The sequence below is a fragment of the Melanotaenia boesemani genome, chromosome 3 (genome assembly GCF_017639745.1).
Source record: "Melanotaenia boesemani isolate fMelBoe1 chromosome 3, fMelBoe1.pri, whole genome shotgun sequence".
Lineage (NCBI taxonomy): Eukaryota > Metazoa > Chordata > Actinopteri > Atheriniformes > Melanotaeniidae > Melanotaenia > Melanotaenia boesemani.
In genome coordinates, this window is record NC_055684.1 from 31,523,929 (window position 1) to 31,540,595 (window position 16,667).

Here is a 16,667-nt window from a genome sequence, read left to right on the forward strand (position 1 = left end):
CTTTTTCCAATGAAAAGTGGGCAAACCCTGTCTGTTCTAAGGAAAAGTGGTGTGCGTGGGATAATGCAAGCACGCACGCGCGCACGCTTTCTCTCTCTCTCTCTCTCTCTCTCTCTCTCTCTCTCTCTCTCTCTCTCTCTCTCTCTCTCTCTCTCTCTTTCACACACACACACACACAAATGTACCAGGTAAGGGTAATGTAATGTCTAAGGTCATTGGTGCATAAAAATCACATGACCTAGCTACAGGACACCTTCGCGCTCTCTCCGCCTCCGTGCAGTCCGCACCGGGAGGTGACGCAGCGGCAGCAGAAGTGTCAGGTGTCCCGCAGGTTTCACAAAAGAAGCGACTCAACGGAAATCCCCACAGGTAGGGCAAAAAATTCGCAGCAAGGTTATGGAAACAGAAATAATTGATTTAATTAATGTCACATATGTTTTTAAACTCGAAGTGAGTGTTTGATTGATTGTGAATCAGAAGGAGTTGTTATAAACGCACGTGCGCACGCTCAGTTCTGTTCTCAGAGGACCCACTGCCTTCCAGGTAATCGGTGCCAGGTCTGTCCAGCTGCGCCGCTATCGTTCTCAGTCAGAAATTAACTTGTCTACGATTAAATTTATATCTGATTACAGCTTACATGTGTTATGTAAAGTAAAGGGTATACTTTTTATATTGTTTTTTTTTTTCTCCACGAGTCAGGTCATAAGCTACCAATTCCAAACGCCCACTGATAGACCTGTAATTAAAGTTCTTCAGAAGACATTTTGACCTCTGGGCTGGCTGCCAGTCTTCCAATAATGTTTCCCCATTGCATACCTCAGTACTGACTCCTCAGCTCAGGCCAAGTTCCCCTGAACAGCTGATATGGCTCTTATGTACTTGACATGGAATTTCACCATTTGCCATATATGTTCCATTTAATACTGATTCCTCTTTTTTCTTATGACTCACACTGTATCAAAGTGCGTTGCTTTCTCATATGGTAAGGTTTTGAGGACTAAATGATAGATCAGCATTTCACATACAATATGTATTAGCCAAACCTAAATTATAGCATTGAGATAATCAAATTATAAAAGTTTGTAGCCCATTTTTAATGCTTTTCCTAGTGTGTGACCGATTCCCAGCTTAAACAGTGTCGCCACTGGCGTTTAAAATTTGTAACCTATGATACTGCTGATTCAGCCAGTTCTTTTGTTGAGAGTTTGCACTCAGAGAAGTAATGGTGAGAATTGTGAGAATGAAAGCTATGACTCTTGCATGAAATCCAGAGCCACTTGTGAAATGTTATAGTACTTGGTGTCAGATTCATCAAAGATAACATTTAACGAGTGGCAGCAGCTTCTTACATGCTATACTGTGAAAACAGATGTATTTATTTAAATTTGTGGTTTCCAAAGTCATGCAGCAGTTAGTACCGTAACCTTTAAAGCTGTTTTTCCATAACTAAAAAGTATCCTGAAACCCACACAATGCTTTTTTCTGCTGTCTTTTAATGTGCAGATAGCAGCTGATCTTCTTGTAGCAAGAAGGACAGGTTTGATTCACAAGTCTTTTTAGCTTATTTAGCAAGTCTTTATGTTCTACTTGTTTTCGTCTGCGGCTGTGGATTCTTTTAGCCATGTAAGATTTAAACGCATGTAGAAGACTCTAAACTTGGTCAACCAGCGTAACCTCAGAGGACGTTTGACTTGTCCAGGGTGTGTCTCTTTCTTTGCATGTAAGAATGGATTATAGCCTCAGCATCCACCAAATAGCCCTACAGTTTATAAAAAGAAAGAAACTGAAATAAAACGACTTCTCAGCACACCTGTCTAATAACTTGCAGCTAACTGGTTGATAAAGTAAAAAAAAAACTGGTCTGTTGGGTCTAAACCCTTGTAGCAGTAATAAATGGCCTCAATGAACAAGCCTAGTTTAACTTCTGAGGAATGGATTGTCACAACACTGTTGTGTTTCAACTTATTTTGTTCTTTGAGTTTGGTTAATATTTATATCCACTATTATAGAAATCCCAGTTATATCCTAAGACAAAATGTAAGTAATAACAAGTCAATACATATTGTAATACATTAATAATGCAGTTTAACATTGTATTTATCTAAAATGCTCATATTTGAGATGAAGGGCATACTTGTATTTGGCTGTTATTGCAATGTTTTGAGCCAGCTGTTGAAGTTCAGTCCAAAGTCCTGATTCTTGTCACCAGGACTGCTTTGCGTCTGAGTGATGATGTAATCCTGTAGGTGTGCCTGATGGAAGAGGGCCAGATCTCAAGATGAGTGGCCATTACTGAACCATCCAGACAGGAGAGATATAGGTAATGCCCTGACAAGGACTGTCCTCTCAGACATGGCAAATTATTAGATGTTTAGTGCCCAGTAAAGAAGTGATTTGTGACAGTATATAACTAAATGGAAGGTGTGTTCTTATGATTGTTTTCATCCTCTATGAAACGTTGCCATTGGTGACTTTGGGTATATTATCGTTTACAAGGGACATTCTTGTTGATTTTAGTTTGCATTTCCAATTGTGCAGTCATGCGACACAAGTTGTCGTACGAGTTTGAACGTGTTGACTTGTCTGTTTGCACACGCAACTGTATGAGCACATATGTGTGAGTTCACTGTGTGGAATGTGTGTCAGGTGATGGAAGTGAAAGAAGATTTAAGTGACAGATAGCATGATATAAATTTGCAGATCAATGATCGCAGACAGAAGACAGATCCTTTACATGTGCCAACATGAGCCTGATGTCAAGATAAGTTTCAGACTTGTTTTTTTTTTCATTTCAACAAGGGATCTGTTGTCTGTGTAAATCTTGTATGACGTTTTTATGTTGGAGTTTCAATGTGGTGGACTAAAGGAACTTTTTCTGAGGAAAAACCGGCTGATAAACTAACAGATGCAGGCAAGAGGAGGGGGAGGTCATTAAACAAGAACTTGTTCTGGAAATCTTTTTTTTTTTGTTTGTTTTGATTTGCATATGATATAGGACAGTGTTCTCCAATTCCAGGCCTCAGGAGCCATTACCCTGCAGGTTTTTAATGTTTCCCTGCTCCAACACACCAGATTCAAAGGTAGTGGATCTCCTCAATTGTTTGTCCTGAGCTTGTTGGGGAACATCTAAAACCTGCAAAGCAGTAGCCTCCCTCCAAAAACCAGTAGCAGAGAACGTTGCCACAGGATCCAAGATCAAGAGAGGGCTTGTTTTTAGTCTGTTTACAAAAAAATTAAATAAATTACAATAAATAAACAAACAAATGAAATACAGCATGTGGAATATACACACTACTCACAGAGGTATATGGTCAACTTTAGGGTAAAACAGAAAAAGTTCATGCTACACTGATATTATATCATGAATGTTGGACATTTCAGTAGAATCATGCAACGGCAGTTCATCGCCAATAATTGAAATTGTTGGCTTATTGAGACAAAAGCCAACAACAGTGGTGGGTATACCACAGCATAAAATGTCAATGTCTCAATAACGTCTCATGTGTTAGGTCTCAACTTAGTCTGCTGATTTCAAAATGTGAACAGTAAAATTAAGAGGATTGTTTAAATACAAGCTGTTCAATTTGTAGTTCAGACTTTTCTTTTGGATTTTTTTAAGTGGTTAACCTTGTTAGAGAACAGCATGTTGCGCAATAAGAACTTACACTGAACAGTAGTAAATGTTATACTGCATCCTGACATCATACACAAAGCTGAATATCCCTAACTTTTTGTGAGCAGTCTATATGCTAGTGCAGATGTTTGATTTCGCTTTTTGTCTCTTTCTAAATAGAAGTATTTGGGAGCATTATAAATATCACCTGCTTACTTCAGCTATGTTGCCAGCTGATAACTGAATACTTCCATTTTGCCATGATGCTTCAGTTTGGTAGGGATAATTTGATTGCTGTAGATCAATCAACAGTACTGAAGTAAGTGTTTGGGGAAAAAGTGTATTTTCACTAAATCTCTTCTAATACATTTGTTTTAATACTGGACATGTTTGTGCTTTAGATCTGCAGGTAGCTGACAAAGATGGAAAGTGGTTCATTCAGTCGAAGGTCCTGGGTGACCCAGTCCTTGCGTATCACGGCCAAGGAGCTCTCGCTGGTTGGTGGGCGAGGGACATCCAATGCTATTGCAGATCGCTTCTCCAGGTGAGTAACAGCTGGTTTTCTGTAATGCGTGCTGTTAAATTTTAAAAGGACCTTAAATCCTGGTAGAAGTTTAAACAGATATTATTATATGAAACTGTAGAGGTTATGTAAATGTAATTTATATTGATACCATTCTGTATAGAGTGGTGCTTGAAAGTTTGTAAACTCTTTTACTATTGTCTGTATTTCTATGAAAACAAAACAAAGTATTTTCAGCTTTTCAAGCCCAAGTAGGAAAAGTTTGTGAATCACTTGGAATAGCACCAAACTGTCAAGGATGGGAGGTGGAGGTGAGGACCCAAATGCAGGCTGATGAGGCAGAAGGCAGAACTTGTAGCAGGGATTAAAGTTTTAATAACAAAAAACTAACCTTACAAAAACAAAACACAACGGAGGCAAGACTATGACATGGAGACTACAAAATAAGAAAGAAAACAGAAGTAAACATGACAAGACAAAAACCTAAACCAAAACCCACAGATCATGACACTAAACGTTAAGAGTTGGATATTTTTAATCAATCCAATAGGGCTCTATTAAATCTGAACACTTTATTAAGCATTGCATTAACAAAGGAGATTTTATAAAACCACTTAAAATAGTTGTGGATGTTCATCTAGTTAGAAAAGGTTGTCTCTGAACAGTTTAAAATGCCACCAATCCAAAGAGAAAAGTATGAGATAGATTGCAAAGGAGCAACTTCTAAGCAGCTAATTACCACTTTAAATTCACAAATGTAGACATTCATGACTCCACAATCAGGGGAACACATACCAACACTGGTATACATTCTTCAGCTCTGGTCCTTGAGGGCCTGCAAGGTTTTAGTTGTTTTACCTGCTTCAGCACAACTGATTTAAATAAAGCAGATCTCAGCAACTCGTTTTCAGCTTCTGCACAAACCTGTTAACGAGCCATTAATTTGGGGCGGGTGAGTGCAAGCAGGGAAACAGATCAATCTGCAGGACAGTGGACCTTGAGGAGCAGAGTTGAAGAACATGGGTGCATATAGACCAGGGCTATTCAATTCGGTCCTACGAGGGCCGCAATCCAGCAGGTTTTCTATGTATCCCTGCTTCAACACACCTGACTCAAATTAATTAGTCATTGTTCAGAACTTGATTGGCTGTTAGATCCATTTAATTTGAGTCAGGTGTGTTGAAGCACGGATACATGGAAAACCTGCTGGACTGCGGCCCTCATAGGACCGAATTGAATAGCTCTGATATAGACAGAAGAAGCCAAAATAACACATTTTGGTTTAAATAAGAAATTAAAAAACGAAAAGAGGCGAATGCTTCATTTCATCATAAAATCTTTATCCCATCTTCGGAGCATGGTGGAAGTAGTCTCATGGTCTGGACCTGTTGACAACTTGCCTTAATTATGAAACCAAGAATTAAGGATGATGTTGTGAAATCTGTCTGTGCACTAATTAATCAATTGATGAATTCTTTAATGTAAATAACTACTTGCAGGCAAGACAATATTGAATATTTTCCTTAAGAAATAACAAGAATGATATCCTTTTAATCTTCTTTATTGATTCTCTGACCACTTCTAGAATATTTTTAAATGATGATGTTTTAAGTTATTCTAATACATGTTTTTAAAACTGTCAACCACTTGTATGTTTTCCAGTTATAATGTAGAAAATGTATCATACATCAAATTCAGTAATATCTGTAGAAGCTGAAAGCTACTGTACAATGTGGACTATAATGTCAAGATGACTTGCTAAAAGAATTTTACTATTTCCTTTCATAGTTTATAATTTTAAACATCATCCAAAATACTAGAGAAAATTGAATGAGAAATGTAAGCATGTCACCAGAGGGCAGTGTCGTTTTCTTACCCTGCAGGTACCAGAAAGCTGCTGAAGAGTCAAGTGTAGAGAAGAAGAAAGGAGTAAGTATTTCTCTTAAAGATTTTAAATGAAGGTATGGGGGATACTTTTCATTTTCCAGTAACATTTGTTTAAAGATAACTGTAGCCTAAAGTTAATAAAACCAGTGTTCTGTTGGCCCTGAAGACAAATCCAGGTTAAGGGCTTTTACTCAGAGATAAATATTCCTAGTAGATTAATTAGTAATTTAAATATTTCTGTCTTGTTTTAAACCTCTCAACTCAAACTGCCTGATTAAATGAAGTGTGTATGTGCTGCATGTCTTTGTCAATTTGTTCAGTAGCTACGCTCACTGGTAAACTAATTAGGGCTTGTCGAGCTGAGGAATAAACACACACACACCCTGACTCACCACGCCAACTTGCTGTCTGGGCCAAATGTCTTGTCCTGGCTGACCTCTCATTGGCTACTTGTTGCGACAGGCACGTTATCAAAGCCATAATCCTGCTTCACTGTAATCCCCCTTGTAATGCTTATTGAGGTTCCAACTGCAGGTTAGCTGCTTTGTCAGTGTGAAAGACTGATAATAAAACCTGGACTGAGATCAAATGAGTAACCGATCAGCTAATGCCATGAGGAAACACAAGGTAATGTTGCTGCGGGTGTGTGTAACCTGGTGACTGTTTGTCAGCATGTGTGTTGTGTTTGCTAAGCTTGTTAGTGGCTTCAGCCTTTGTTTAATGACCACACTCATAATGACATTTACATTAGCCTGTCTCCCCGCTCCTATACAAACGTCATATGAATGTATATGAAGATGAATTTCCTGTGCGGCTTTTATGTAATTATAGTGAGAGGAGCTTAATTTATGCCAAACACTGCAAGTATAAGTTGTCATGTTTACTATTATATGTATGTATTAATCTTGTGGTCTGATCCATAGTAATTAATTTGTTCCCTGGTTTAAAATCTGGAAACCAGTCCTATGTAAAAATATGAAGTAGTGTCCGATACAGCTGGAATCAGAGGACGAGTTTAAGTATTTGTGAATATAATTTATGTTCTATTGTGCTTGGCCCTAGTTTGAATGAGCAGTGTGAAAGACCATCTGCTTGTGTGTGTGTGTCTGTGTGAGGGGTGCTGGGGAGGGGGAGCATTAGTGGCATGTGCATCAGAGGATTATCCCATTGAATAAATTGCATAATTAATGGCAGACATTAATTAAAGAAAATGGACTGTGAGCTCTGGTAACTTGTAATGCTCATCATCGTCTCACATTATGAGTGATTTTTATTAAATGTCCTCTCCCCTTTAACTACTGACAAGAGTTCCAAGTTATGTCAATTAGCTGCAGTGTTTGCTGAACAGGATCATTTGCTGCAAAACTGCTGATACTGAATGTTTCACAGAAATCAAAGTGATATCAATGCATATTGTAATTTGTAATTCCTAAATGTAATATATTAATAGTATAATTCCTCTCAGGGATTAATATTTGTATATTTTTAATTTAATCTGATAAGGGAATTGCCACAAATTTGACTAAATTTAGCTTGAGTTTGAATTTGCACATACTTAAAGAATAACACCTCAATTAGCAAATACTTTTAAATATCAGAAATGGTCATAAGTCAGTAGTTTCTGTGTAAAAATGTAGTCTTATTCTTGGTCATTGTTGGTCTAGCCTGTCATAGAGTTTGAAAAGAAGTTTGTTTCTTTTGACTTTTTAAAATTCTGTATTACACAGTGCTACTATTTAACCTACATCTAATAATTTTGATGTTTAACGCTTCTTGTTTTGCACCTTCAGTTTTGCTTGTGGGTCTATATTTTTGTGCAATATCTATAACACAGAATTCTGTTAAAATATTCTCTAGATAAAGTTTTTAGTGATATTATGCTCAGAAATCCTGTTAGTGAAGGCAACCTTTAGTCCACACAGTGAACAAAGAGTTAACTTTCCCCTGAATGTATCATTTCCTGCTCTGGTTTCCTGGGTATTCTGACTCTGTCTTCCACTTTCCTGGTGTTAAAGGGGTTGGACCAGCTCTCGCAAGTAGATTTAGTCTTGCTGCTATCATCAGGGAGAGCTCGACCTTTCGCTGTCTCTCACGCTTACAGGACGACCAACAGCAGGACTCGCTTTCCTCGCTGTCTCATTGTGGTTACATCTTGTTTGGCCATTTCATCGCATCTCCAAAGGTTTCTGTTTTTCTGTTTGCTTGAAAATGGGGAACAATCTTGTCACTATCCAGGTTTTTTTCCATTCACCCTAGACTTGCTTCACAAAGACAGTGTTTGTGCTTCTGTTTTTTTTTTCTCTTGGTAGCGTTATTCACTATTGTTTAAACCTTTTTCTATAAATTCTTATTTTCTTTGGCTCACTCTCTCCAAGTTTATTATCTATTTATCTACCATTTTGATAGTTTTATATTTAAGGTTGAGGTTGTAAAGTCTTTTGGTTGCTTATTGTGTTTTTTATGGTCAAATTTAATTAATTCTAATTTATGATTGTGTTAGATTAATAGTTTGGTCTTTTGAGAAGCAGTGGTTCTAATAAAAGTATATGGGTTTTTATTTGTTTGTCATTGCAGACCAGATTTTGGTCAGGAAGCTTTGACACAAAAACTCATCATCTATGATTTTAAAGTTGATTTTATTCTTGTGTCCACATTCTTTTTCTTCTACGTGTCTGTCTTCTAATATGTAATTAAGGAAGTTCGCTTTGGCAGCAGTGTGTTGTCTTCTGTTGATTTTGTTCCTCAGTTAACTTTTTTTCTGTAACTGAAGGTAACAAATGAGGGTGAACGGAGCCATCTTCAGTGTTTTTCTTTGGGAAAAGTGAAATTGTCATGGGGAAAGGAATGCAGCTGAAAAATCTGCTTGCATGCTCAGCCCTGTTATCGTTGTCATGAGCCAGACTTTAAGACTTCAGCAGTCATGGTATCTACTGCTGGACCAACTTTGAACAGCTGTTTGCCTAATCTATCAGTGAAGCCAAGTTCGGATTCAGGCATTTCCTTTTTTCCAGTGAACGGAACTGAGGTTAAAGCTCTCTGGAAATACTTGAATTTTATAACCATACATACTGTATGTGTGTGCATGGACTGAAGGGATTTTTTTTTTTTTTTACTTTTCATTGCCACTGTTTCAAATTTATTGTTATCATGAAAATTCCCTCTGGGATAAATAAAGTATTTTTTTTTATTTTATTTAATGTTAATTCAAATTTAGAATTCTTTTTTATCTTTTCTTCCTCATAGTCCTTTGAAGGTGCTCCTTCCTCCTTACGCTCTGGCACTCTGAATGCTCTGAAGAAACGCTGGGAGCAAGCAGGAAATCTAAATCAGGACAAGGCTTCTTCTGTTCCACCTCCAAGCCAGTCCAGCTTTCGCCGCAGGCCTCTTCCCCTGACCAGGCCTACTTCTGTCAGTGAGGACTGCCCTCCAGTTAAGAGTCCTGCCCCACTGACCGATCACAGAGATCAACCCACAGCCAGCCGAGTCCAGCAGTCGTCTGCAGCTCCAGAGGATAAAGACCAGAGAGGGATGGACAGGGATGAGCTGACACACAGCAGAAGAGCTGAAAAGCATGAAGAGCAGGTTCCAACCAGCCCCTGTGCCATATATGAAAAGCCCAGAGTGCCTCTGAACAACCTGAAGATGAAGTTTGAGAAGGGAGAAGACTCCATGACTAAGGTAAATTTGTTGCTCTTGCCTCAGTAATCATGCTATGGTGAACATTAAAAAAAAAAGACACAAGAAGAAGAAAGAAAAATCCAAAATCACTTTCTGTTTGTGGAGCATCCTCTTGATCATTTGATAGAATATACAAAGATCTCAGGTACTAGAATATCTTCATTCAAGCGTCAATTTTCTTAATTGTAAAGGAACTATCAATTTTTTCGCTTGCGTACAATTCCAACAAAAAGACCATTCATCCAGCAGTTGTTTGGTGAAATACTTCATTTATGCTGCACATCTTGTCTCTGTGAGCCCCTTGACAGCTGTGTTTTTTGTGCAGTTAGCCAAGTTTCTCAGAACACAGCTGTAAGTACAATGCTGATGGTGGGATTTAAAATGTGGAAGCTGGTCAGCCTTATAAAACTCCTCTTAAGTACAAGGTACAATATTTCTCTTTTCTAGCTTTAGACTGAGATCACTGTAGTGATATTTAAGTCTGGATACCACATCAGTCTTGGATGTTAAACTAAATTGGAACCAACTAATAAAATTATTTTGATTGTGGATTTTTTGTATAATTTGAACATAATTTTAACAGATGCTAAGAGTGTTTCCAGATGTGTAGGAATACGGTGCTTAGCATTAATATATAAAAGGTTTTTATATCACCTCATACTTCTACTCAGCTATATTCTCCGTTATTATCAGAAGAAGTCTTTTTTTTTTTTTTAGCCCGTGTTTAGTCATGTCCCTCCCCCCTCATCTATATCCTTCTTTGCTGTTCTTTCTCTGTCCCTTTCTCCATCTTAGCCCACAAGAAGCGCTCCAGTTCTCAGCTTCTGTAGCAGAGGAATGCAGGGACATTCCTGGCCAAGGCCTGTCTCATTCTTCATAAGTTCACCTTTAAGCAGCTACTGCCTTTATCTAACTTTCTTTAGCTGTGGTGTGCATGGCCCAGTCCTGGAATTCAATTTTTTTTTTTTTTTTTTCTGTTTCAAATCAGAGGAAAGTCTGACTTTATTTATACCCTCACACCTCGATGGGCTCTTTAGTTGTACAGTTTTGTAAGATTCTTTTTCTTTAAAAAGATTAAATTACTTCACCAGTGGGAAGAAGATTGGGGCGGGGGGGGGGTTTCTGGGTTGGATTGAGAGTTTTATATGATAGTCCGTCCTGTTTGAAAAGCTTGACCACTGCTCTGTAATGTTGAATAGTTTATGCACCATTGCCCTCGTCTAGTTTTATCTTTCAGTGTTTTATTCCTCCAGTTGGTGTCTCAGTTTACGTAGTCGATGAAAACTGTGGCGCTAAGGAACTTCTTGCAAAGCAGCCTATAGGAGTGGACTGTTTTAATGGGCCCAATCTCTCTTCCATTCATGTGTGTGCAGGATAACTGCTGAGGGAAACGCCTGGTTTATTCATTAGTGTTGGTGGCATGGAGAACATGGAGGCACCCACAACCACACAGCCTTCTCTCTCACTCTTTATGATACCAGGCTTCCTGAACATTGTGAGGTCATAAATGAATGACTAGGAAATAAATCAACTAACTTTTGCCTTGGTAATCTCTGTCAAACTCTCGATTTAAGGTGCTTATTTATTGAAGAGCACTCTGGACTTTACTGCAGTGTTGCTGAGACTGAATCTGTCAGATTTTTAGGAAGTGTGGTCCAAAGATATGCTCCTGAGGTCCCTGTATGATCAGACAAGGCAGAACATAGGGCCAGGATTTGGTTCCTAGTTTAGTTAGGAGTAAGAAGGGGTCCCTGAATAATTTAATTCAAACATGATCAACTGAAAATTCATCCTCAAACAGTGGATGTGTTGCATTAATTTATATAATATGTCAGTCAGGTTCTGGATATGAATTTCAGTGTAATGCTGACCTCTGGGTGATGCTTGACTCACATCAATATACCTTAATTCTGGACCGTGATATATGTAAACAGAATACCAGATACAGAAATTGATTTTAAGTCCTGCTCAAAGAGCAGAGAGGAAGAAAAAAACAGGGTTGGGCTGTACAGAAGTTGATGGCCTTGATTTCATAATCTGGCTCTCTGATTTCCGCCCTTTTACTCTTGCAGAATGGCAGGACAGTATTGCGCAGTACTTCATCAGAGGATCAACCAATCAGTAAGCAAATATATGCTGGTTTAGTTAAATACAGCAGCATCTAATGAATTACAACCACAGACAACAACTTTACTTAAGCCTTCTCTTCTGATTCAGGTCCGACTGTGTCAGACAGAGCGCTGGAGTCTTCATCTCTGAAGGAGAAGATGGCCAAATACCAGGCTGCTCTTCATAAAGAAGGGACCACCCGTTCTGTGAGTCCAGTAAACGATTCATTTAAAATGTTTTGATGCACTGACATTTAAAGGATAAGGAGGTGGAGCCCCACAATGTAGACTTGGAAGCAGAAACCAGATTTATTTTGTGTATATTGCAAATGGATGTATCAGAACTGAGGCAAAAGCTATCAGAGCTGGGAACCAGTTCGGGCCAATCTGGACTATATAGCAGTATCCATAAAATAAAAAGTGAGTGCTGGCAGGATGTCAGGTCCTTGGGAAGGGCATGAAAATACAGATTAGACTAGGGCAGGTTTATAGACATGGAGAACTTGGAGGTTATAATGTGATTAGTTTAGTCTAGAATGTGGAGATGAGTTAAGACTGAAGGGCACTATGAACATGAGCGTGCTTTGGAGATGGGAAGTAAGTGGTGTCAGATGTCAGCACAACAGAGCTGCATCTGTAGTTGGAAAAAAAAATGGAAAGAACCCTTGTTAGGATAGAGAGGAAGTATTTTACCTGCCAAATTTAACCTCCATATTTTGGTTAAAAATGTAAACAAAACAGAGAACAAATCATGAAGTGTAAGTCCTTTAACAAGTTACTTATTTACAGTTTTGGAATAATAATGAAGTCTTAAATAAAAGATTTAACCTTAGCCAAAATGCCATTTGAATTATTTCTATTAGAGATAACTGTGAATTGTATTTCTTTTTACTGTTGTACTAGTTTACATAAAAAGCTGAAAGACGACATAACAATTTGCATGAACCTCATTTAAATGATTGATATAAAAAGAAACATTTTATGACGTTTTTTAAACATTTAGTGTAATTTTTATTCATGCTTTATAGTTCTTTAAGTTCCACTTTCCCCCCTTTACAATAAAATCTGGGAAATCCAAAATGACCTATCTATAAATGTCTTAATTTCTGTGTTTCTTCCAGGGTCTGGCTTCAGAGATGCCTGCTCCAAAAACATCAGCTCCTGTACATGAGAAACGCACACCCAACGATGAGTGCAATGGTAAGTTTTTATCAGACATTAAAAAAATATAGTCAGTTAGTTTAGACAGTAAAAAAAAACATAATTATTTGCAATTTAAAATTCAAAAACTGATTTTTAAATGCACATTTACATGTTAGTCTGACCAAAATTGTACAAAATTGAAGCTTTTGAAAATGGACAACACACCAAGCTAATGTGGTTAATGCAGAACTCGAATAACTTCTGCATGTACTATGCTATACTCAAAAGAGCCTTGGCGTTCCACATAAACTCCAAAGTTCCATCTTTTTGTTTTTTTATTAATGGTTAAATGTGTCAAACTGTAACTAAAAAGCAGCCCACTAAGACTCATTGTCAACATAAGGTTAATTTAAGAGCTTTTCCAGATTGTTGCTCTATTTTAATAAACTCCTGATTTTATTATTGCAGCATCATCTAACAAAAATCCTCATTCAAATAAATGAAATGCATGGTCTGTGAATTCAACTGAACTTAACTGTATAATGTCTCACAGAGAAAGATAGAAGCAGCATCATGTTCTGAACATTTTCTTCTACACAGTCCACAGCATCTTGCATACGTCTGCCAATAACCTGAATATCTGACCGGAACTGATCGAGCAGCTGCAGAGTTAATCCGGTGTTTTTTCTGTTTCAGGGGGGAGCACAGAGCAGCTGAGGGCACCCAGGGTGAGTTGTACAGGCAGACAGTAGACCTACATGAGTATTTTTTAATTCATATATATGTGTGTGTATATATATATATATATATATATATATATATATATATATATATATATATATATATATATATAGTGTGTGTGTGTATAAACACTCTTTCAATCATTAAGAATTAAAGTGACTGCATACATTGTTGCAGATGTTTTGTCCACCAGTGAGGGAGACGTGCATTGCTTGTCTGAAGACAGTGTACCCACTGGAGAGACTTGTGGCTTATCAGCAAGTTTATCACAAAAGCTGCTTCCAATGTTTTCACTGCAGCACAAAGCTTAGGTAAGCCTCTACTTTGCGTATCTCTTTTACTCATACTAGAAGTAATTTTTCTATTTTCTTTGATGCAAAAAATAAAAATTGTTACAGAAGCCAGTCCTATGCTAAAGTAACATTACTGCTTTGTTTCTAGTCTGGGGAACTATGCTTCTCTGCATGGTAACATTTACTGCAAGGCCCATTTCAACCAGTTGTTCAAAACCAAAGGCAACTATGATGAAGGCTTCGGCCATCGTCCTCATAAAGAGCTGTGGGAACCACGAGCTGATGGAGATGAAAGTGAGGAAGTAGCAAAGCCAAAAGACCAGGAGCAACCAGCAATTGTTAAACCTCCAGTGGAAAGCATCTCTGACGTGCAACCAGCTGCAAATGAGGAAACATCTCCACAGGTTAAGGTGACAGACCTTGCTGCCTTATTGGAGACCCGTGTGCAGACTCATGGTAGCTCTGGAGAGAAACATCAGTCTTCAGACAAGCCAGCTGAGACTCGCAAGCTAAGGGTCGCTTGGCCTCCTCAGGCTAGCGATGGCCACAGTGGGACAGAAGCACTGAGTCCCGTCACAGAGGGGGCTCCTTCAAGCCGTCACCGTAGAGCCAAGTGGCCTCCAGAGGATGAGGTAGCATGTTCTTTCCAGAGCACAGAGCGGGCTGAACTAAAGAACCTGAGGAGGAGCGCATCTCTAAAGGAGCGCAGTCGGCCTTTTACAATTGCAGCTAAACCCAGTCCTGCAAGCAATCAGGGTCCCAGGGAACTTCGTCGCCCTCTTAAGTCACTTCTGGAGTGGAGAGCATCATTTGAAGAAAAAAATTCAACTGGAGAAGGACCCAAAGGAAGCAATGGAGAGGTCCAGCAGGAGAAACAGCAGAAAGAGGAGCAGAAGATGCCTAAAACACCAAGTGAAGATAAAGCAATCACAAGCAAGACCATCTTGGATAACTTGGAGAGTCCACCTGAGCAACAGAAGAGAAAATGTGAAAAAGCACAAAATGGAGATGGAGGAGACAAGATGGCCATGGAGGAGGGCTCTTTGAGAAGCCTTTCTCTTGACATGTCACCTTCCCCTTCTCCCTCTTTACAGCCAAAAGAGAACCACACCTCCCAGGTTGTTAGCTGGGAAGAAGACAAAGAGAGAAGTGTTGTTGAGGAGCTGAGTCCAGAGGATATAATCAAGAAGAACCGCTGTTATGATGATGAAGAGGAGGATGACTGTGAGGTTTAGCAGCACCTTACAATCTTACTGTCACATTCCTAAAACACGTAACTTCATTTTCTAAGTTTATAGATGATCATAAAATTTGCTTTTCTAACAGGTTTCTATATAAAAACAAATATCAATGGTTAAAGTGCAAATGTCTTGCTTTTTTTTCCCTCGTTTTTAGTTACGTTTTGTAAAATCTTCTTAAACCTTTGAATTGATTTTACTGGAAGATTGACCTTTTGATTGAATATTTGCTTCTTTGTACCTTAATCTTTGGATGACAGGCAGTTTTTTTTTGCCCTTTTCTATTATGCATAGGAGATATAAAAATCTATATTAATGTTTTTGGCTGGATATTAGCAAATTTCCAAACAACTTAGTAAAATCTTGTCCTCTCAGGAATGAAAAAAGGGTCCTTTTCTGTGGTTACCCCCACATGAAAATGCTTTTGTACTCTCCTGAAACTTACTACTTTTCAAATGTGCTAAACTTGGATATATTGAAAGTATTTAATATCTGCATTCTTTAAAAAAAGATGTTTGCCTGACTGTGTAAAGCATCATTGGTTCTTTATATAAACAAACACGTCAGTAAATTGGAACATCCTGAGGACTCTCTTGTTGTGTAAATATACACTCAGCACTGTAATGCCCAGGTCTAAAGGGATTACCTGGTGCATCCTGAATATGCCTTTATATATTATGAATTCCACTGTGGCATTATGTTCACAAAATCTGCAACCTTTGTAAAGGGATCTCTAAAAATGTAATCAACATTCCTACAATGAATAAGAAACCAAAGTTTCATTGTGATAATTTATATCATCTCCTGGGGCCTTCTGTGTCTGCCATTTGTAATACATTTTGTAATGTAATCAGTACTGTATATAAAACTCTTTTACTGTATTTTGTGGTATTGACTATATGTTTGCACATCATTTTTGTAGAACCAGTCTAATGAAAGAATTAAAATGCATCACTGAGGTCCTTCAAATACTTTTTCAATTTTTATAATTAACAGCAAATATGGGCGAAATTACCAGTTGATGAAGAACATCGTGGTTCAGGTTCCAAAACCTTCACATTGAATTCAATAAAATAAGAATATCCCAACTACAAAGCTGCCAGCTGTGCTTCGTTTGTGTACAGCCATTTTTTAATTTGTCCTCTTATTTATTTTTTACAATAGAATATTTTTTTTTAATTTCTACGGTAGTAAGGGTCACAACTCATAATAAGGTAAAGAAAAATCTAACTAATGGAATGCTAAATGTCTCCATTACGTCTACGAATTTGACAAAAATACAGTAGGAAATTTTGATAAAGCACTCCTTCAATTGAACCTGCTGTCAACACACACTTCTCAGTTGGGGATATTTAACTTTTTGTATGCCACATTGTACCTAAAATGCAATATAGCCTGTACAGGTAAACTTAATTTGACCTTGAATTTTTTTTATACAAATGT

At 38.0% G+C, this 16,667-nt stretch overlaps 1 protein-coding gene across 2 annotated transcripts; it reads left to right on the forward strand.

Moving 5' to 3' along the window:
• Positions 1 to 223: 223 nt before the first annotated feature.
• On the forward strand, positions 224 to 16,175 carry LOC121636286 (LIM domain and actin-binding protein 1-like). 2 transcript variants are annotated; one of them, XM_041979675.1, is made up of 10 exons: positions 224 to 369; positions 4,015 to 4,157; positions 6,020 to 6,065; positions 9,267 to 9,701; positions 11,774 to 11,822; positions 11,919 to 12,016; positions 12,931 to 13,009; positions 13,649 to 13,680; positions 13,871 to 14,004; positions 14,135 to 16,175. In XM_041979675.1, exons 2-10 carry the CDS (start codon positions 4,036 to 4,038, stop codon positions 15,219 to 15,221), a joined length of 2,082 nt encoding a protein of 693 aa, XP_041835609.1. In that variant the 5' UTR covers positions 224 to 369; positions 4,015 to 4,035; the 3' UTR covers positions 15,222 to 16,175. The 2 variants fall into 2 exon arrangements, with proteins under 2 accessions (XP_041835609.1, XP_041835608.1); XM_041979674.1 differs by lacking the exons at positions 224 to 369; positions 4,015 to 4,157; positions 6,020 to 6,065 and adding an exon at positions 7,957 to 8,205.
• Positions 16,176 to 16,667: the final 492 nt, after the last annotated feature.

Bases quoted from the DNA above. Each gene is read 5' to 3' on its own strand.
- LOC121636286 (XM_041979674.1), top strand. From the start codon at position 7,972: ATGTATCATTTCCTGCTCTGGTTTCCTGGGTATTCTGACTCTGTCTTC. The intron at 11,823-11,918 runs GTAAGCAAATAT...CTTCTGATTCAG, and splicing joins ATCAGAGGATCAACCAATCA to GTCCGACTGTGTCAGACAGA. The intron at 13,681-13,870 runs GTGAGTTGTACA...ACATTGTTGCAG, and splicing joins AGCAGCTGAGGGCACCCAGG to ATGTTTTGTCCACCAGTGAG.